The sequence below is a fragment of the Gobio gobio genome, assembly GCF_949357685.1.
Source record: "Gobio gobio genome assembly, chromosome: 16".
Classification (NCBI taxonomy): domain Eukaryota; kingdom Metazoa; phylum Chordata; class Actinopteri; order Cypriniformes; family Gobionidae; genus Gobio; species Gobio gobio.
In genome coordinates this window covers 3,451,154-3,473,203 of record NC_137109.1, presented here as the reverse complement: position 1 = coordinate 3,473,203, position 22,050 = coordinate 3,451,154, and the positions used below count along the sequence as shown (strand labels likewise).

Genomic DNA, 22,050 nt, shown 5'->3' with positions numbered 1-22,050 from the left:
GACCGCCGGAACTGGGACCACCGGAACTGGGTCCCGCGGAACGGTATCCACCGGAACTGGAACCACCGGAGATGTCATCGACGCCTTGGCCACTCGCTCCTGCACACGAGCGAGACCCTCCACCATTGCCTCAAACGTCTTCCCCTCAAACATCCTCCTAAACAGCCAGTCCATGGGTCCGTCGAGTGCATAAAAGAAAAGGTCTTTAAGAGGGCCTTCATTCAGCTTCGATCCCTCCGCCGCTGTAAGGAACTCGACCGCAAACTCCCTCAGATCAGTCCCTTGTTGGCGGAGGGATACTAAAGTCTGAAACCTCAAGATACGTTCGTATTGGGGGCATTGGGCAGTGGGAGCAGGTAGATGGGCTGAAACCCTCCTCCGCTGAGTCTTCAACAGGGTCGGGACGTTATGTTACGGTTACACTTAAAACAAACTAGGGTGAAGACTCAAATGCATGAAGGAAGGATTTATTTACAAAATAAACATAATCAAAAACAAAAACCCACAAGGGGGAAAAAACATAATCAAACACGCAACAAGAACATAACATATCAAAACAAACAACATACCAAACACAGGTCAAGGAGAGGGAGCAGAACACGGGGAAGGGAGACGTTAAACAACGTACCGACAAAGACAGTGAACAGAAGGGAGCTATATAAAGGGGAAGAAATCAGGAGGGAACAGGTGGGAGAAATTAAACACTAATCAGATAACAAGGGGGAGGGATCAGACAGAGACACGAGCACATAGCCCAAAACAACAAAACACCAAGTGCTCCACAAGACAGGACAGACATGTGACAGACCCAGGATCTGAGTAACACAAAAACTACCCAAACACTGGGTTGTCTCGTCTGACCCAGGATCTGTGCAACACAAACCCTGGGTTGTTACGTCTGACCCAGGATCCGAGTAACACAAAAACTACCCAAACACTGGGTTGTTACATCTGACCCAGGATCTGATTAACACAAACCCTGGGTTGTTACATCTCACCCAGGATCGGAGTAACACAAACACTGGGTTGTTACGTCTGACCCAGGATCTGAGTAACACAAAAACTACCCGAATACTGGGTTATTACGTCTCACCCAGGATCTGAGTAACACAAACACTGGGTTGTCACGCCTGACCCAGGATCTGAGTAATACAGAAACTACACAAACACTGGGTTGTTACATCTGACCCAGGATCTGAGTAACACAAAAACTACCCAAACACTGGGTTGTTACATCTGACCCAGGATCTGAGTTACACAGAAACTACCCAAACACTGGGTTGTCACGTCTGAACAAGGATCTGAGTTACACAGAAACTACCCAAACACTGGGTTGTCACGTCTGAACAAGGATCTAAATAACACAAAAACTACCCAAACACTGGGTTGTTACGCCTGACCCAGGATCTGAGTAACACAGAAACTACCTAAACACTGGGTTATTACGTCTCACCCATGATCTGAGTAACACAAACACTGGGCTGTTACATCTGACCCAGGATCTGAGTAACACAAACACTGGGTTGTTACGTCTGACCCAGGATCTGAGTAACACAAAAGCTACCCAAACACTGGGTTGTTACGTCTGACCCAGGATCTGTGTAACACAAAAACTACCCAAACACTGGGTTGTTACGTCTGACCCAGGATCTGAGTAACACAAAAACTACCCAAACACTGGGTTGTCTCGTCTGACCCAGGATCTGTGTAACACAAAAACTATCCAAACACTGGGTTGTTACATCTGAACCAGGATCTGGGTTACACAAAAACTACCCAAACACTGGGTTGTCACGTCTGACCCAGGATCTGAGTAACACAAAAACTACCCAAACACTGGGTTGTCACGTCTGACCCAGGATCTGTGTAACACAAAAACTACCCAAACACTGGGTTGTCACGTCTGACCCAGGATCTGTGTAACACAAACACTGGGTTGTTACATCTGACCCAGGATCTGAGTAACACAAAAACTACCCAAACACTAGGTTGTCACGTCTGACCCAGGATCTGGGTAACACAAACACTGGGTTGTCACGTCTGACCCAGGATCTGAGTAACACAAAAACTACCCAAACACTGGGTTGTCACGTCTGACCCAGGATCTGAGTAACACAAAAACTATCCAAACACTGGGTTGTCACGTCTGACCCAGGATCTGTGTAACACAAACACTAGGTTGTTACATCTGACCCAGGATCTGAGTAACACAGAAACTACCCAAACACTGGGTTGTCACGTCTGACCCAGGATCTGGGTAACACAAACACTGGGTTGTCACGTCTGAACAAGGATCTAAATAACACAAAAACTACCCAAACACTGGGTTGTTACGCCTGACCCATGATCTGAGTAACACAAACACTGGGCTGTTACATCTGACCCAGGATCTGAGTAACACAAACACTGGGTTGTTACGTCTGACCCAGGATCTGAGTAACACAAAAACTACCCAAACACTGGGTTGTTACGTCTGACCCAGGATCTGTGTAACACAAAAACTACCCAAACACTGGGTTGTTACGTCTGACCCAGGATCTGAGTAACACAAAAACTACCCAAACACTGGGTTGTCTCGTCTGACCCAGGATCTGTGTAACACAAAAACTATCCAAACACTGGGTTGTTACATCTGAACCAGGATCTGGGTTACACAAAAACTACCCAAACACTGGGTTGTCACGTCTGACCCAGGATCTGAGTAACACAAAAACTACCCAAACACTGGGTTGTCACGTCTGACCCAGGATCTGTGTAACACAAAAACTACCCAAACACTGGGTTGTCACGTCTGACCCAGGATCTGTGTAACACAAACACTGGGTTGTTACATCTGACCCAGGATCTGAGTAACACAAAAACTACCCAAACACTAGGTTGTCACGTCTGACCCAGGATCTGAGTAACACAAAAACTATCCAAACACTGGGTTGTCACGTCTGACCCAGGATCTGTGTAACACAAACACTAGGTTGTTACATCTGACCCAGGATCTGAGTAACACAAAAACTACCCAAACACTGGGTTGTTACGTCTGACCCAGGATCTGAGTAACACAAAAACTACCCAAACACTGGGTTGTCTCGTCTGACCCAGGATCTGTGCAACACAAACACTGGGTTGTTACGTCTGAACCAGGATCCGAGTAACACAAAAACTACCCAAACACTGGGTTGTTACATCTGACCCAGGATCTGAGTAGCACAAACACTGGGTTATTACATCTGAACCAGGATCTGGGTTACACAAAAACTACCCAAACACTGGGTTGTTATGTCTGACCCAGGATCTGGGTTACACAAAAACTATCCAAACACTGGGTTGTTACATCTGACCCAGGATCTGAGTAACACAAACACTGGGTTGTTTCATCTAACCCAGGATCTGAGTAACACAAACACTGGGTTGTTACGTCTCACCCCGGATCTGAGTAGCCCAAACACTGGGTTGTTATGTCTGACCCAGGATCCGAGTAACACAAAAACTACCCAAACACTGGGTTGTTACGTTAAAAAAAGAACATATATTTTAGAGTGAATGGGGGCTGATTTGACCCAATGCAACAGGAGGTTTGAATGTCTCCAGAAAATATGAAATTCTATGTTTAGTCTCTTTTTGCGTTGGAACAGACTTATTTAATTACATGACGAGGATGGAGCACACAGTGCACTCCCTCAAATAACCCTGTAAATGTCCAGATAAATACTGGTAAACAGAACGAAGTATTTAGGAGCTGCAGAATAATTTTCTCCTTTTCTTTATTTTGTCATGCCGTGACTTCTGTTATATCACTTACTATACAAGCAGACTTCTCTAATAGGCTTTCAGTCTGTCTCTAGCTCGGTGTTTAAAGGGCTTGTCATCGGGTTATATACTGTGTTTTCACTTTAAATTGAGGTCCTTCTTGAGAGGCCTCGTGGAGGAAAATGTGAAGCTTATTGGTTTAAGCGCAGAGTGGCGTAATTGGAATGAGCTCCATGGCCTATGGCAATATTTCATGGTGCGCTGTGAGGCGTAACCAGTGTTGGATTTCTTTGGTCAGTGATATGGCATGGCCGGCCGTTGGAGGTCAGTGAGGGTTCGTGGGAAGGCATGTCCTCCGCCTCCGCTGACCGAGTCCATATTCACCTGATATCCATGTGTGTGTCAGCCCCAATGATCAGGCCCACAGATTTGGCTAATTTGATTTTGATTTTGATTCATATTAAGGATTTGGATTCCTACTGTTCCAGCTCTCTTTCTCTAGATCTTAGTGGGGAAAATAATTCCCAATGACAATGATGACAGAAAATGCGCAATGCCGTGGAAAGAAGACAGCGTCCTGTTGGCAGCCTCCTCAGGTACAGGAAATACTAGTAAGGGATGAGAAAGCAACATGTAGGAAACACACACAGATGTCTCCCCTCCCACAACATCCTGACCTCACCCCAAATCCCAGCCAGGAAATAGGAAGGCCACAAGTAGGCAGATAGACGTGCATGAAAGGACACACAGTCGCATTTTTGGATCTCATCCTCTCCTCGCGAGTGACAGCGGAATCAAAGCGTGTCCCTGGCCTTGGCTCCAGAGGACAGAGGAACTCTCTCGCTCGTGTTTTAATGTGCATGCACATCCCCTCCTGAGGCCTGAGCGGTGGGATGCTGACTCCTCAGGCCAGGGAGGAGGTCTGTTCTGTGGCCCAGGTGCCCTCCGGTTTCAGGCCGGACACGCCACTATTTCAGGCCCTGCTGTGCCCCACTGACTGATGGGATCTGACCCCGCTGATAATAGACAGAGGGATAGATAGATAGATAGATAGATAGATAGATAGATAGATAGATAGATAGATAGATAGATAGATAGATAGATAGATAGATAGATAGATAGATAGATAGATAGATAGATAGATAGATAGATAGATAGATAGATAGATAGATAGATAAATAAATCCAACAAAGTGGAAGCAATTGGGAACAACAGCAACTCAGCCATGAAGTAGTAGGCCACGCAAAATCACAAAGCGGGGTCAGCGCATGCTGAGGGTCACAGAGCGGGGTCAGCGCATGCTGAGGGTCACAGAGCGGGGTCAGCACATGCTGAGGGCCACAGAGCGGGGTCAGCACATGCTGAGGGTCACAGAGCGGGGTCAGCACATGCTGAGGGTCACAGAGCGGGGTCAGCGCATGCTGAGGGTCACAGAGCGGGGTCAGCGCATGCTGAGGGTCACAGAGCGGGGTCAGCACATGCTGAGGGTCACAGAGCGGGGTCAGCACATGCTGAGGGTCACAGAGCGGGGTCAGCACATGCTGAGGGTCACAGAGCGGGGTCAGCACATGCTGAGGGTCACAGAAGTCGCCAACTTTCTGCAGAGTCAAGAGCTCCAGACCTCCAAACTTCTGTGTCCTTCAGATGAGCTCAAGAACAGTGTGTAGAGCTTCATTGAAATGGGTTTCCATGGCCGAGCTGCTCATCCAAGCCTTACATCACCAAGTGCAATGCAAAGCGTGGGATGCAGTGGGGTAAAGCGCGCCGCCACTGGACTCTAGGGCAGTGGAGACGTGTTCTCTGAGTGACCAATCACGCTTCTCTGTCTGACAATCCCATGGACGAGTCTGGGTTTGGCGGTTGCCAGGAGAACGGGACTTGCCTGACTGCATTGTGCCGTCAGGTGGGTTGTTTTTCAGGGGTTAGTTCCAGTGAAAGGAACTCTTAATGCTTCACCAAGACATTTTGGACAATTTCATGCTCCCAATTTTGTGGGAACAGTTTGGGGACGGCCCCTTCCTGTCCCAGCATGACTGACCAGAGCACAAAGCGCCTCCATAAAGACATGGATGAGGAGTTTGGTGTGGAGGAACTTGAGTCCTGACCTCAACCCGATAGAACAGGTTTGGGATGAATTAGAGCGGAGACTGAGAGCCAGGCCTTCTCGTCCAACATCAGTGCCTGACCTCACAAATGCGCTTCTAGAAGAATCCCCATAAACACACTCCTAAACCTTGATGAAAGCCTTCCCAGAAGAGTTGAAGCTGTTCGAGCTGCAAAGGGTGGGCCGACTCCATATTAAACCATATGGATTAAGAATGGGATGTCATTAAAGCTCATGTAAAGGCAGGCGTCCCAAAACGTTTGGCAATTTAGTGCAGAGAGATAGACAGGCACAAAGAAAGATAGATTGATGTGTGGATGTATGGATGAATGGATGGGTGGATAGATGGATGGATTATAGATAGATAGATAGATAGATAGATAGATAGATAGATAGATAGATAGATAGATAGATAGATAGATAGATAGATAGATAGATAGATAGATCAGGAGAATAATAGGACATTGAACATTTCACTGTTATCTCTCACTAAAGGAAATTGTGAAGTGAAAAGCCAAGCAGGAAAACAGGAAATTTACTGGATTAGGACAAAAAGTGCATTTGCCTATCAAAGGCTCCATGTTTCCGTCCTCAGAGCAAAAGGGAAAAGACTTTTGCCTCATGACTACCTTTGAAGGCTTTATTTCTCTCTGTTATATTTACCACAGTGAATAACAATCCAGCATAAACGCTTCAAAGTGCCAAAATGACCGCTCTCTCGGCTCCTGAGTGCACCGTTTATCTGTTTCCACAGGCGGACGCTTCCCAAAATACCCAGCAGCCCACATTCATTGAGAGTTGCTTAACTGTCTCTAATGGATGTGCTGAGGTCGTGCGCTACTCAGGAAACAGAATATTCTGCGAACAACACAACCATAGCCAGATCACATTTGTGCTGTTCATTTCACAACAGTGAGACAGAAACGGCCCCATGTAACGTTTCTCATCACAGATCTGAGGCTCTGATTGGTCGGCTGGAGCAGTGTGTGATTGGTGTTTGGGAAATGTCCCGCCCCTTACCATAACCAGACGGCCCTTTATTCTGCGTATGAATTATTATAATGAGGAATATTGTGACGTGTTGGTCAGTGGCGCCTCCAGAAATTTTTCATAGGGGTGGCCAGATGGGGCCACTTAAAATCTTGGGGTGGCACACCAAAACTAGAAACCATAATTTCAGAATTGTGTTCTACTGGTGTAGTAAACCGGCCTGTAGAAAACTATCAGAAAGACTTAAGGAAACTCCTACTGATATACTTTGGTTTATTGTGTTATATTTAATGTTACTAATTATATAATGTGCATAGACTAATAACAGTACAGTTAACATTTTGAGTTGCACAACAATTCTGTTTTATTTTGCAATTATATTTGGCATAAGGTGTACATTTATTGCAAACAAAACAGTTACTGGGGAAAAGCAGATACTGGCAGATACAAATAAAAGCATCCTCCTCCTCATCCTCACTATTACTAAGCTTCTCTTGCTCCCCTGCCATCTCTTTCACTCCTCCTTCTGTACTTTTCTTCTTAAAATAAGAAGAGATGTCTGTGGACTTTCTCTTCATTGTCTGAAAATTGATATAACTTGCACCAGCTAACGACGTTAGCTAGGTAACGTACTCTTGTCAAAACGTGTCAAAGACACATCAAAAAGCTGCTGTAACAGTATACTGTAACCATTTGGCACTTAAAAAGCACGTCACGACACATAATTCCCCGTCTTCTTTTACTAAAGAATATTTTTTGACTTATTTACGGTAGTCTTCTTCGTCTTCTAACTTATTTTGAAACTGTTGACTGACGGGCACGCGCTGACCTGTACTGTTGCTGTGTGAGCGCGCAACAGCGGCATCGGGGGAGGGGCGGGGCGGGCTGTGTGTGATCCATAGGGTGTGATCGAAGGTCTAGAGCGGCTTGCCTGGCTGTGCATTAGGGATGAAATGCATAACTGTGCTACTAAAATTTATACTGGCCATGGGGTGGCCAGTGGGGTGGCCAGGAGTCGGCCAGGGGTGGCCACGGCCACCCCTGGCCACCCCCTGGTGGCGCCACTGGTGTTGGTTACAATGAAGGCGTTTCAGGGAGTTCTAGCTCAACTATGACATTCTGACCTCCATGATCCTAAATTCCTTCTTGGTTAAAGGGTTAGTTCACCCAAAAATGAAAATTCTCTCATTAATTACTTACCCTCATGTGGTTGGACACCCGTCAGACCTCCGTTCATCTTCAGACACAAATGAAGATATTTTAGTGTAAATCTGATGGCTCTGAAAGGCCTCCATTGGCTCAACTTTACACTCTCAAGACCCTTAAAAGACACTAAAGACTAAAGTTACAAAGTCCATCTCACTACAGCGGCTCTACAATAACTTTATGAAGACGAGAATAGTTTTTGTGCGCAAAAAAACCCTAAATAACGACTTACATAGTGATGACGATTTCAAAACATGGCCTCATGAAGCTTCGAAGCGTTATGAATCAGTGAGTCGGTTCAGCAGTTTGAAGCGTTATGAATCAGTGAGTCGAATCATGATTCGGATCGTGTGTCAAACTGCTGAATCGACTCACTGATTCATAACGCTTCGAAGCTTCATGAGGCCATGTTTTGAAATCGTCATCACTATATAAGTCGTTATTTAGGGTTTTTTTGCGCACAAAAACTATTCTCGTCTTCATAAAGTTATTGTAGAGCCGCTGTAGTGAGATGGACTTTGTAACTTTAGTCTTTAGTGTCTTTTAAGGGTCTTGAGAGTGTAAAGTTGAGCCAATGGAGGCCTTTCAGAGCATCAGATTTACACTAAAATATCTTCATTTGTGTCTGAAGATGAACGGAGGTCTGACGGGTGTCCAACCACATGAGGCTCAGTCATTAATGACAGAATTTAAATTTTTGGGTGAACTAAACCTTTTAAGGATCTGGTGCCATTTTTTATGCAGGAATCTATTTAGCCTCAAACAGCAGCCCCCAAACGCTGCACACATCCAGTATCTAATGCGGGCGTGCTTTGAATTACAAACAAGCGATACAGTGTGTGTGCCCTGCCGCGGGCTAACCCCTGCTAACTGCTTATGTATTACTCTAGTCATATATCACACTGACAGGTTAACAGTCAGCACCCCAGACCACTGCTCCACACAGCATCCTTGTGGTAGAAGCGCATATATCCATATGGAAAAGATCTGGCACAGAAGCGCATCATGCCCGTTTAGCAGCGAGTGTTTGGTTATCAGATACCTCTCTGAGTCTCATTCCTCGGGGCCGTCCAACTGTGCCTGTGGGCCGGGTTTTGGCAGAACGTGCGCTTGCACAAGTCGAACACCCTCACCAATGTTTTTGTGTGCAGTGGAGGGTTAAACCCAGGCCCATTGAGCGCAGCGCTGAGGTTTTTTCGCCTGTGTCATCATCACATCTGGGGAGAGTAAATGAGAAACGCTGCGGATGAGAAGTGACCGCTCGCACTGTGAGCCGCTTAATGTTCGTCATAAATCTTCTCGAGTCGGCGTGAAGGCATCTCAATATCTCGCTTTCAAAGTGAGCAAACCATTTGAAGACAGATCGCATTCAAGCCAGACACAACTTGACGTGTTTAGCAAGATGCCGACTGTTTCTGCATCGTTTAGCATTGATCATTTTTCATCAGCGAGGTTTAATCGGTGCCTGTCAAGATACATGATATAGGGCTATATAACGAAAAAGTGTTTAAATGGATGGACGGACGGACGGACGGACGGACGGACAGACAGATAGATAGATAGATAGATAGATAGATAGATAGATAGATAGATAGATAGATAGATAGATAGATAGATAGATAGATAGATAGATAGATAGATAGATAGATAGATAGATAGATAGATAGATAGATAGATAAGGTTTCTGTCATCAGTTAATGATTATATTTAGTACATACAAACAATATTAAATGGTCCTGTAATGCTCCTTTTTACAAGATGTAAAATAAGTCTCAGATGAGTGTGTGTGTGTGTGTGTGTGTGTGTGTGAAGTTTGAGCTCAAAATACCCCACAGATCATGTTTTATAGCGTGTTAAAATTGTCTTTTTTGAGTGTGAGGAAAAATGTGTCGTTTTTGTGTGTGTCCCTTTAAATGCAAATGAGCTGCTGCTCCCCGCCCCCTTTCAGGAAGAGGGCGGAGCTTCAAGAGCTCATGTCAGCAGCTCTGATCACCTCACACACACACACACACACACACACACACACACACACACACACACACTGATAATATCAGAAACTGTTCAGCCTTTTATGATCAAACCAGAGTCGGTCAATGATGGAGAGACTCCAGAAGAAGAGACAACATGTAGAACGAGACAGGACACACACACACACACACACACACACACACATGTAGAACGAGACAGGACACACACACACACACACACACACACACACACATGTAGAACGAGACAGGACACACACACACACACACACACACACACACATGTAGAACGAGACAGGACACACACACACACACACACACACACACACACACACACACATGTAGAACGAGACAGGACACACACACACACACACACATGTAGAACGAGACAGGACACACACACACACACACACACACACACACACACACACATGTAGAACGAGACAGGACACACACACACACACACACACACACACACACACACACACACACACACACACACACACACATGTAGAACGAGACAGGACACACACACACACACACACACACACACACACATGTAGAACGAGACAGGACACACACACACACACACACACACACATGTAGAACGAGACAGGACGCTTCTGAAGGGATAGAGGATGAGTTTGAGTTATGATCTTCAGTCATTGATTAGCATATTCTGTCATGATCATCTCTAAAGCGCTGGTGTGGGGTAAGATGAGGGATAGTTTAGTGGAATTACGAAGAGCAAAAACATGACAGAAACAGAAATAATGCTCAGACGTGCAGTGAGGACCTTTTAGTGGTAAAAAGGTTCAAAGATGTCCTTTTAAGGGCTGTTGAACCCCTAAAGGTACAATTTTGACACCTTTTTTTCTGTGTTGGCATCATCTCCCAGTGCTCCCAGCATCAGTCAGATGTTGGATTTTGGTTGAAAATGAAAATTGGTTTGACGTCTAAATCCAACGTTTGTTTGACGTCAAGCTCCTATGTTGGGCAGATGTGGAATTTTTGGTTGGAATTACCCCCCCCCCCCCCCCCCCCCACACACACACACACACAAAAAAATAAACTTTTTACCAGCTTCACTTATTACTAACCAGATTTATTTCTGTCAGACGACTACAGAAGTTCTTATTGAGAAATAACAGGGGTTTAGATGTTAATGTTTTATTGTTTGGTCACCATTATGGTGATCATTGTTTCATTTAGTTGGCCAGTTTGACTTGACCTTATAACATTAGTTTCTTTTGCTGCTGTAGCTGTGTTGTGTTCAGATGATAAAGCTATTTGAAGATGATAAAGCTATGATCATCATGTGGTGTTTGGTTCACTGATCATATTCGGAGTCTATTATTTGCTTAGATATCATGTTTTTAATTTCTCATTATTGATTGTAATAGTCCTGTGATGGTTCAGTGTTCTAATCTGAGGGAAGAATGAATGAATGAATCGCAATAACGGTGACATGCTTCATGTCGCAATGCATTCTGGGTGCATCATACTAAACTAGTCTATGGCTCCCAGAATGCATTGTGGCATTAAGCACGTCACCATTGTTGAGATTTACATGCTGATTATTGATGTCTGAGCGAGTCTGATCAATGCTGGAGATCAAAATGTTTAGTGGACAATTTAGAATTACAGGCTTGCTATAATTAATAATACAAAATGATCATGTATCAAAAGATTAGATTCAGGATGACATCAGTGAAATAGACCACTATATGATGATAATATCAGACAATAATCATCTGATCACATTTCCTCTTGCAGTTCTTGCCATAACACACACAGTTACAGCAGCCAGAGAACAACTAAAGTTAAAAAGTCAAGTGAAACTGGCCAACTAAAGCAAACACTGATCTCCATAATGGCGACTCATTAAACTATTACTTTCAATAAAACTTTTTTACGATTTTTTTTTTTACAGTGCAGTGCTTATTCCAACCATAATTCAACATCTGTCTGACGTTGGAGCTTGACGTCAAACAAACATTGGGTTTAGACGTCAACTCGACTTTCATTTTCAACCAAAATATGACATCTGACTGACGATGGATTAGTTGGAGTCCAACGTCTTCCTGACGTCACATTGACGCACTGTGCCTCCTGGGATTAGAGAGCTAAGGGTGAAAGGTCAAAGGTTAGGGTCAGTGAGTGGCTTGTAAGAACACAGTTGTTGAAATGTGAGTGAAATGTGAACTGCTGTGAGTTTCCGTCCTGCTGTACCTGCTGTTGGATGTGATGTGTTTGAATTTCATTGAGCCAGGTTCAGAATCTGCAGAACACAATCACCTCATTAAAGTTTATGGGATGGTTGTTGTTTTCTTCCCTTGGGCTGTTGCGCTGGGCATCGTTTAGCATTGAGCTCAAACGGGCGGTTCAGACCACAGCAGCACTGGTTTATCCAGCACACACTGGAGATTTCAGTCCCTAGAGCTGCTGCAGAAAGGCCACCAGGATGTTCATGTGGAACTGTAAACAGGTCATTGACTCGCCATCAAATATTTACCAGACTCTATTGTGGGCTTGTGAGGCCGGATGCGTCTGAAGCAGATGATTGTGCTCCGGTCCTGAAATATTCCTTCTGATTGACATGTGTGCGTATGGAGACTCGGGACAGTGGGGAAGGGTTTCGCTCTGCTCGTCTGTAGAGATGCCGCTTCACCTGTTGCTCTCTGACTCTAGATATTCAGCACAACAACATTCATTCATCATATTATATATACTGTTTCAGAGTTGGAAACATATTCCACAATTTTTTTATGTATGCAAATTGTATAATATCCAAGGTACACATTCTAGTAATTATGCATTAATTATCTACCCTAGCAACCACCTGAGTACCCTAGCAACTGCATAGCAACACCCTAGCAACCACCCTGAGTATCTTAGGAACCACATACCAACACCATAGCAACCACCCCAAGTACCCTAGCAACCGTATAGAAACACCCTAGCAACACTGCAAAGTACATAGGCTGTATCTATCTATCTATCTATCTATCTATCTATCTATCTATCTATCTATCTATCTATCTATCTATCTATCTATCTATCTATCTATCTATCTATCTATCTATCTATCTATCTATCTATCTATCTATCTATCTATCTATCTATCTATCTATCTATCTATCTCCGTCTGTCCGTCCGTCTGTCTATCTATCTATCTATCTATCTATCTATCTATCTATCTATCTATCTATCTATCTATCTATCTATCTATCTATCTATCTATCTATCTATCTATCTATCTATCTATCTATCTATCTATCTATCCATCCATCCATCCATCCATCCATCCATCCATCCATCCATCCATCCATCCATCCATCCATCCATCCATCCATCCATCCATCCATCCATCCATCCATCCATCCATCCATCCATCCATCCATCCATCCATCTATCTTTTTCCATCTATCTCCATCCATCCATCCATCTATCCATCTCCATTCATCCATCCGTCCGTCCGTCCATCCGTCCGTCTGTTTGTCGTATTTTGAATGCAATCTTTCTTTGTAAAGGTGTAAAGTTTATCCCACTGATTTCAGAGTAAAGGATTCATTAGTTTGAATACACATTGAACCAAACAATATCCTAACGTTGATTATTCAATATGCACTATTTTTTACAAAACATCCCATGTTTCGGTAATGACAGTAATGTTTTGCTAGTGACCACATCACAATTTTAACTCACATACTAAACTAATTTGCATAACTGTACAAAAATGTTATTTATTTCCCCCAAATAAAGGATTATGTGTTCCCTTTGTCACGACCGATACATGTGGTGTGACAATTTTAGACACTTTTGAGCCTAGCTCATAGATGCTAATCAGCACATGGTTAGCTCAGAACAGTTATACACACACACAAACTACATTTTATGGAATAACTCTTTTAACTAAAGAAATGAGCTGTTAGGTAGTGACGTTCCTTAAAGTTACACAGATTTTCAGGCTTTTGAACACATTTAGCTCTGAATAATGATGGGCCCGATCTACTATGAAAAAGAGATATTTTTTTAAAACAATATTGAAAAAAAAATATATATATATATATTTCAATATCATTTTCATAAGTTGAAATTTAGGGATTAGGCTTCGGGACAGCCACCTCCCAATTGAAAGTACCCAATAAATGATGATTTTATATATATTAGGTTTACTAATATTGTGTGTTTTGGTTGTGGGACAGTAGTTTTTACCAATTCTGTGGAAAGGCCCATATACTGTGTTTAATATCGTTCACAGCTTGAATTCAAACCCTGATTTACAGGTACAGAAATATCGAGCGTTGTCTGAATTCCTCAGAGGTTTGCCTGTAGATAAGGAGCCTGTGATTAATACAGCTTCCCGTGGGATGCTTTAGGTTATTTTCAGGCCATGGGTAAAACGTGTGAATCATTTGGTTTGTTAAACTCAGAATTGACCCATTTACTGACTAGACCTCACTTGAAATTGAATCATGTTAGCCAATGCTCGCAAAACCGTGAATTACTACACAACAAGCTGTTGTTTTAGGCTTCTGCTGCCTTTCTAAGATCTCGCCAGTACTTTAAAAACACCCTTCAGTTGCAGGAACTGCTGTGTCCTCTATAAACTTGTCATATTAAAGTAACACTTGTTGATGTGATATGAGGCTGTTGTTTTGATGGCCATCGTTTGGCGTTAATTAGATCCAGGTGTGCCTCATAACTCCTCGTGACACGCTCATACTCCCGCGTCCTCCGAGGGCAACTGTAGACATTTACACCATCAGCAGTCGAAGACCAATTAACATTTTCACAATGACCTTCTGACCTCTCTGTCCCTCTGTCAGCTAAACACAAACCAGATTAAGGGCCGTTTAATGTGCTCAAGGAGCTTTTAGTTAAAGCACATCTGCTGATGGTTGTCTAGGTAATTCCAAGTGAATATCTAGTCCCAGATAATGGATAATAACAGCAGAACTGAGGTGCATTTTGTCTAATGAACTATTATTACTCAGCCATATTTACTGTTGTGGTCTGGGAATTTTTGAGTGACATCTTGCATGACATTCTGCAGATTTTGCATATCATTTCACTACTGATATTAGACAATGAACCTTAAATTTTATCAAAAATATGTTAGTGTGAAGCACCTTAATGGTTTCCCTTGAACTCTCTTGCCCTGTTACTCCTGATATTGAGATGCATTTCGATTGGATCTCAAGTGGACGACTCTACAGGTGTGAGCGGGTCTGAAACACTTGTCCACTTTGGTCCACTTCCAGAGGGAGCCAAACGCATTGCTGTTGTAGTGTAGACACTCATGTGGTCAAATGCGCTGGAACAGCCACTAAAGACCCGCTACTCTCCGCCGACTGACCTAAAGACCTGCTACTCTCCGGAGACTGACCTAAAGACCCACTACTCTCCGCAGACAGACCTAAAGACCCGCTACTCTCCGCAGACAGACCTAAAGACCCGCTACTCTCCGCCGACTGACCTAAAGACCTGCTACTCTCCGCCGACTGACCTAAAGACCCACTACTCTCCGCAGACAGACCTAAAGACCCACTACTCTCCGCAGACAGACCTAAAGACCTGCTACTCTCCGCCGACTGACCTAAAGACCCACTACTCTCCGCAGACAGACCTAAAGACCTGCTACTCTCCGCCGACTGACCTAAAGACCTGCTACTCTCCGCCGACTGACCTAAAGACCCGCCACTCTCCGCCGACTGACCTAAAGACCTGCTACTCTCCGCCGACTGACCTAAAGACCTGCTACTCTCCGCCGACTGACCTAAAGACCTGCTACTCTCCGCCGACTGACCTAAAGACCTGCTACTCTCCGCCGACTGACCTAAAGACCTGCTACTCTCCGCAGACTGACCTAAAGACCCACTACTCTCCGCAGACAGACCTAAAGACCCGCTACTCTCCGCCGACTGACCTAAATACCTGCTACTCTCCGCCGACTGACCTAAAGACCCGCCACTCTCCGCCGACTGACCTAAAGACCTGCTACTCTCCGCCGACTGACCTAAAGACCTGCTACTCTCCGCCGACTGACCTAAAGACCTGCTACTCTCCGCCGACTGACCTAAAGACCCGCTACTCTCCGCAGACAGACCTAAAGACCCGCTACTCTCCGCCGACTGACCTAAAGACCTGCTACTCTCCGCCGACTGACCTAAAGACCCGCCACTCTCCGCCGACTGACCTAAAGACCTGCTACTCTCCGCCGACTGACCTAAAGACCTGCTACTCTCCGCCGACTGACCTAAAGACCTGCTACTCTCCGCCGACTGACCTAAAGACCCGCTACTCTCCGCCGACTGACCTAAAGACCTGCTACTCTCCGCCGACTGACCTAAAGACCTGCTACTCTCCGGAGACTGACCTAAAGACCCGTTACTCTCCGCCGACTGACCTAAAGACCCACTACTCTCCGCAGACTGACCTAAAGACCTGCTACTCTCCGGAGACTGACCTAAAGACCCGCTACTCTCCGCCGACTGACCTAAAGACCCGCTACTCTCCGCCGACTGACCTAAAGACCCGCTACTCTCCGCCGACTGACCTAAAGACCCGCTACTCTCCGCAGACTGACCTAAAGACCCGCTACTCTCCGCAGACTGACCTAAAGACCTGCTACTCTCCGCAGACTGACCTAAAGACCTGCTACTCTCCGCCGACTGACCTAAAGACCTGCTACTCTCCGCCAACTGACCTAAAGACCTGCTACTCTCCGCCGACTGACCTAAAGACCTGCTACTCTCCGGAGACTGACCTAAAGACCCGCTACTCTCTGCCGACTGACCTAAAGACCCACTACTCTCCGCAGACTGACCTAAAGACCTGCTACTCTCCGGAGACTGACCTAAAGACCCGCTACTCTCCGCCGACTGACCTAAAGACCCGCTACTCTCTGCAGACTGACCTTAAGACCCGCTACTCTCCACAGACTGACTTAAAGACCTGCTACTCTCCACAGACTGACCTAAAGACCCGCTACTCTACACAGACTGACCTAAAGACCTGTTACTCTCCGCAGACTGACCTGAAGACCCGCTACTCTTTGAAGACTGACCTAAAGACCCGCTACTCTCCGCAGACTGACCTAAAGACCCGCTACTCTCCGCAGACTGACCTAAAGACCCGCTACTCTCCGCAGACTGGCCTAAAGACCCGCTACTCTCCGCAGACTGGCCTAAAGACCCGCTACTCTCCGCAGACTGACCTAAAGACCCGCTACTCTCCGCAGACTGACCTAAAGACCTGCTACTCTCCGCAGACTGACCGAAAGACCTGCTACTCTCCGGAGACTGACCTAAAGACCTGCTACTCTCCGCAGACTGACCTAAAGACCTGCTACTCTCCGGAGACTGACCTAAAGACCTGCTACTCTCCGCAGACTGACCTAAAGACCTGCTACTCTCCAGAGACTGACCTAAAGACCCGCTACTCTACGCCGACTGACCTAAAGACCCGCTACTCTTCGCCGACTGACCTAAAGACCCGCTACTCTCCGCAGACTGACCTAAAGACCTGCTACTCTCCAGAGACTGACCTAAAGACCCGCTACTCTCCGCAGACTGACCTAAAGACCCGCTACTCTCCGCCGACTGACCTAAAGACCCGCTACATTTCGCCGACTGACCTAAAGACCCGCTACTCTCCGCCGACTGACCTAAAGACCTGCTACTCTCCGCCGACTGACCTAAAGACCTGCTACTCTCCGCAGACTGACCTAAAGACCTGCTACTCTCCGCCGACTGACCTAAAAACCCCGCTACTCTCCGCCGACTGACCTAAAGACCCGCTACTCTCCGCAGACTGACCTAAAGACCCACTACTCTCCGCAGACAGACCTAAAGACCCGCTACTCTCCGCCGACTGACCTAAATACCTGCTACTCTCCGCCGACTGACCTAAAGACCCGCCACTCTCCGCCGACTGACCTAAAGACCTGCTACTCTCCGCCGACTGACCTAAAGACCTGCTACTCTCCGCCGACTGACCTAAAGACCTGCTACTCTCCGCCGACTGACCTAAAGACCCGCCACTCTCCGCCGACTGACCTAAAGACCTGCTACTCTCCGCCGACTGACCTAAAGACCTGCTACTCTCCGCCGACTGACCTAAAGACCTGCTACTCTCCGCCGACTGACCTAAAGACCCACTACTCTCCGCAGACAGACCTAAAGACCCGCTACTCTCCGCCGACTGACCTAAAGACCTGCTACTCTCCGCCGACTGACCTAAAGACCCGCCACTCTCCGCCGACTGACCTAAAGACCTGCTACTCTCCGCCGACTGACCTAAAGACCTGCTACTCTCCGCCGACTGACCTAAAGACCTGCTACTCTCCGCCGACTGACCTAAAGACCCGCTACTCTCCGCCGACTGACCTAAAGACCTGCTACTCTCCGCCGACTGACCTAAAGACCTGCTACTCTCCGGAGACTGACCTAAAGACCCGTTACTCTCCGCCGACTGACCTAAAGACCCACTACTCTCCGCAGACTGACCTAAAGACCTGCTACTCTCCGGAGACTGACCTAAAGACCCGCTACTCTCCGCCGACTGACCTAAAGACCCGCTACTCTCCGCCGACTGACCTAAAGACCCGCTACTCTCCGCCGACTGACCTAAAGACCCGCTACTCTCCGCAGACTGACCTAAAGACCCGCTACTCTCCGCAGACTGACCTAAAGACCTGCTACTCTCCGCAGACTGACCTAAAGACCTGCTACTCTCCGCCGACTGACCTAAAGACCTGCTACTCTCCGCCAACTGACCTAAAGACCTGCTACTCTCCGCCGACTGACCTAAAGACCTGCTACTCTCCGGAGACTGACCTAAAGACCCGCTACTCTCTGCCGACTGACCTAAAGACCCACTACTCTCCGCAGACTGACCTAAAGACCTGCTACTCTCCGGAGACTGACCTAAAGACCCGCTACTCTCCGCCGACTGACCTAAAGACCCGCTACTCTCCGCCGACTGACCTAAAGACCCGCTACTCTCCGCCGACTGACCTAAAGACCCGCTACTCTCCGCAGACTAACCTAAAGACCCGCTACTCTCCGCAGACTGACCTAAAGACCCGCTACTCTCCGCAGACTGACCTAAAGACCCGCTACTCTCCGCAGACTGACCTAAAGACCCGCTACTCTCCGCAGACTGACCTAAAGACCCGCTACTCTCCGTAGACTGACCTAAAGACCCGCTACTCTCCGCAGACTGACCTAAAGACCCGCTACTCTCCGTAGACTGACCTAAAGACCTGCTACTCTCCGTAGACTGACCTAAAGACCCGCTACTCTCCGTAGACTGACCTAAAGACCCGCTACTCTCCGCAGACTGACCTAAAGACCCGCTACTCTCCGTAGACTGACCTAAAGACCCGCTACTCTCTGCAGACTGACCTTAAGACCCGCTACTCTCCACAGACTGACTTAAAGACCTGCTACTCTCCACAGACTGACCTAAAGACCCGCTACTCTACACAGACTGACCTAAAGACCTGTTACTCTCCGCAGACTGACCTGAAGACCCGCTACTCTTTGCAGACTGACCTAAAGACCCGCTACTCTCCGCAGACTGACCTAAAGACCCGCTACTCTCCGCAGACTGACCTAAAGACCCGCTACTCTCCGCAGACTGGCCTAAAGACCCGCTACTCTCCGCAGACTGGCCTAAAGACCCGCTACTCTCCGCAGACTGACCTAAAGACCCGCTACTCTCCGCAGACTGACCTAAAGACCTGCTACTCTCCGCAGACTGACCGAAAGACCTGCTACTCTCCGGAGACTGACCTAAAGACCTGCTACTCTCCGCAGACTGACCTAAAGACCTGCTACTCTCCGGAGACTGACCTAAAGACCTGCTACTCTCCGCAGACTGACCTAAAGACCTGCTACTCTCCAGAGACTGACCTAAAGACCCGCTACTCTACGCCGACTGACCTAAAGACCCGCTACTCTTCGCCGACTGACCTAAAGACCCGCTACTCTCCGCAGACTGACCTAAAGACCTGCTACTCTCCAGAGACTGACCTAAAGACCCGCTACTCTCCGCAGACTGACCTAAAGACCCGCTACTCTCCGCCGACTGACCTAAAGACCCGCTACATTTCGCCGACTGACCTAAAGACCCGCTACTCTCCGCCGACTGACCTAAAGACCTGCTACTCTCCGCCGACTGACCTAAAGACCTGCTACTCTCCGCAGACTGACCTAAAGACCTGCTACTCTCCGCCGACTGACCTAAAAACCCCGCTACTCTCCGCCGACTGACCTAAAGACCCGCTACTCTCCGCAGACTGACCTAAAGACCTGCTACTCTCCGCAGACTGACCTAAAGACCTGCTACTCTCCGCAGACTGACCTAAAGACCCGCTACTCTCCGCAGACTGACCTAAAGACCCGCTACTCTCCGCAGACTGACCTAAAGACCTGCTACTCTCCGGAGACTGACCTAAAGACCCGCTACTCTCCGCAGACTGACCTAAAGACCTGCTACTCTCTGGAGACTGACCTAAAGACCTGCTACTCTCCGCAGACTGACCTAAAGACCCGCTACTCTCCGTAGACTGACCTAAAGACCTGCTACTCTCCGCAGACTGACCTAAAGACCTGCTACTCTCCGTAGACTGACCTAAAGACCCGCTACTCTCCGGAGACTGACCTAAAGACCCGCTACTCTCCGCAGACTGATCTAAAGACCTGCTACTCTCTGGAGACTGACCTAAAGACCTGCTACTCTCCGCAGACTGACCTAAAGACCCGCTACTCTCCGCAGACTGACCTAAAGACCTGCTACTCTCCGCCGACTGACCTAAAGACCCGCTACTCTCCGCAGACTGACCTGATGCGGAAACATTACGGGATGGGATTTAAACTACAATAGACTAGTTTTAGACTGAAGAAATCAGGACAGAAGTGACTGAAAGTGGACAAGAGACGATTAAACACCAGGAGTCAACAGGACCATTGAGTTCTCATTGAGCTCCTGAAGTGTGGCATTAATTCCATTTGCCTGCAACACAGAAATGTTGTAAACATGAAACTGCAATGTCATTACTTTTTTTACTTAAAAGACAAACAAGAGACAGAAATTTGCGTCCTTTTTTCAGAGGTGCACCACACACACCACACACACCACACACACACCACACACTGAAACTGCATCCAAGGATCTGTCAGGAATGATTATTAGAGTCTGGAGGATAACGGGAATTAGACTGTTCTTAGATTCTGCTGTGAACTAACTGATGATAACTTCACTCTTGATGATGATGATGATGATGAAGATGCTTTACTCTTCCTCTAGGTCTGGTGACTGGGTTTTCTATGAGTCCACCCACCCTCGACAACACCAAAGACCAGCTCGTGATTAACGCTAACGACACATTGACCATTACATGCAGGTACAAACAAATTATCTATACTAAACTTGTGATTATGCATGCAGCTCTTATGAGCTCGTATTAACCTCCTCACACTTATGCACTTCTCCTCTTCTCTGGCTTGTTTCCTAATCTATTTCTCAAATAATCCTTGACGAATGCTTTTGTTTCTCTAGCTTAGTCGCTTTGGATAAAAGGGTCTGTTAAATGCTTAAATGTAAATATTAAATATGAATAATTTGTGCTTTTAGAAATTAATTTGTCACACTACAGAGCCATTTAAACTAGTTAATTGTGATGTTATATTTTTTTGTGTTAAAATACATTTTCTTAACCCAGTTTATTGACAGTCATTATACTTTTTATGTATTTTTATACTATAAAAATGTATTTTTATAGTATATTATTTTAATATACTATAATTTATACTATAGCAGGTATAAATTATACTGTAGCAGGCTGAGAGTTTGGGGCGTGGCTACTGTAGCAGGCTGAGAGTTTGGGGGGCGTGGCTACTGTAGCAGGCTGAGAGTTTGGGGCGTGGCTACTGTAGCAGGCTGAGAGTTTGGGGGGCGTGGCTACTGTAGCAGACTGAGAGTTTGGGGTGTGGCTACTGTAGCAGACTG

At 46.4% G+C, this 22,050-nt stretch overlaps 1 protein-coding gene across 2 annotated transcripts in view; it reads left to right on the top strand.

Moving 5' to 3' along the window:
• Positions 1-22,050, top strand: part of flt4 (fms related receptor tyrosine kinase 4) — a 125,000-nt gene that overhangs the window by 7,103 nt on the left and 95,847 nt on the right. For both annotated transcript variants that reach the window (XM_079838385.1, XM_079838386.1), the window contains exon 2: positions 21,349-21,445. In XM_079838385.1, coding sequence (XP_079694511.1) covers positions 21,349-21,445 — 97 coding nt within the window. The remainder of the gene's footprint in view (positions 1-21,348; positions 21,446-22,050) is intronic.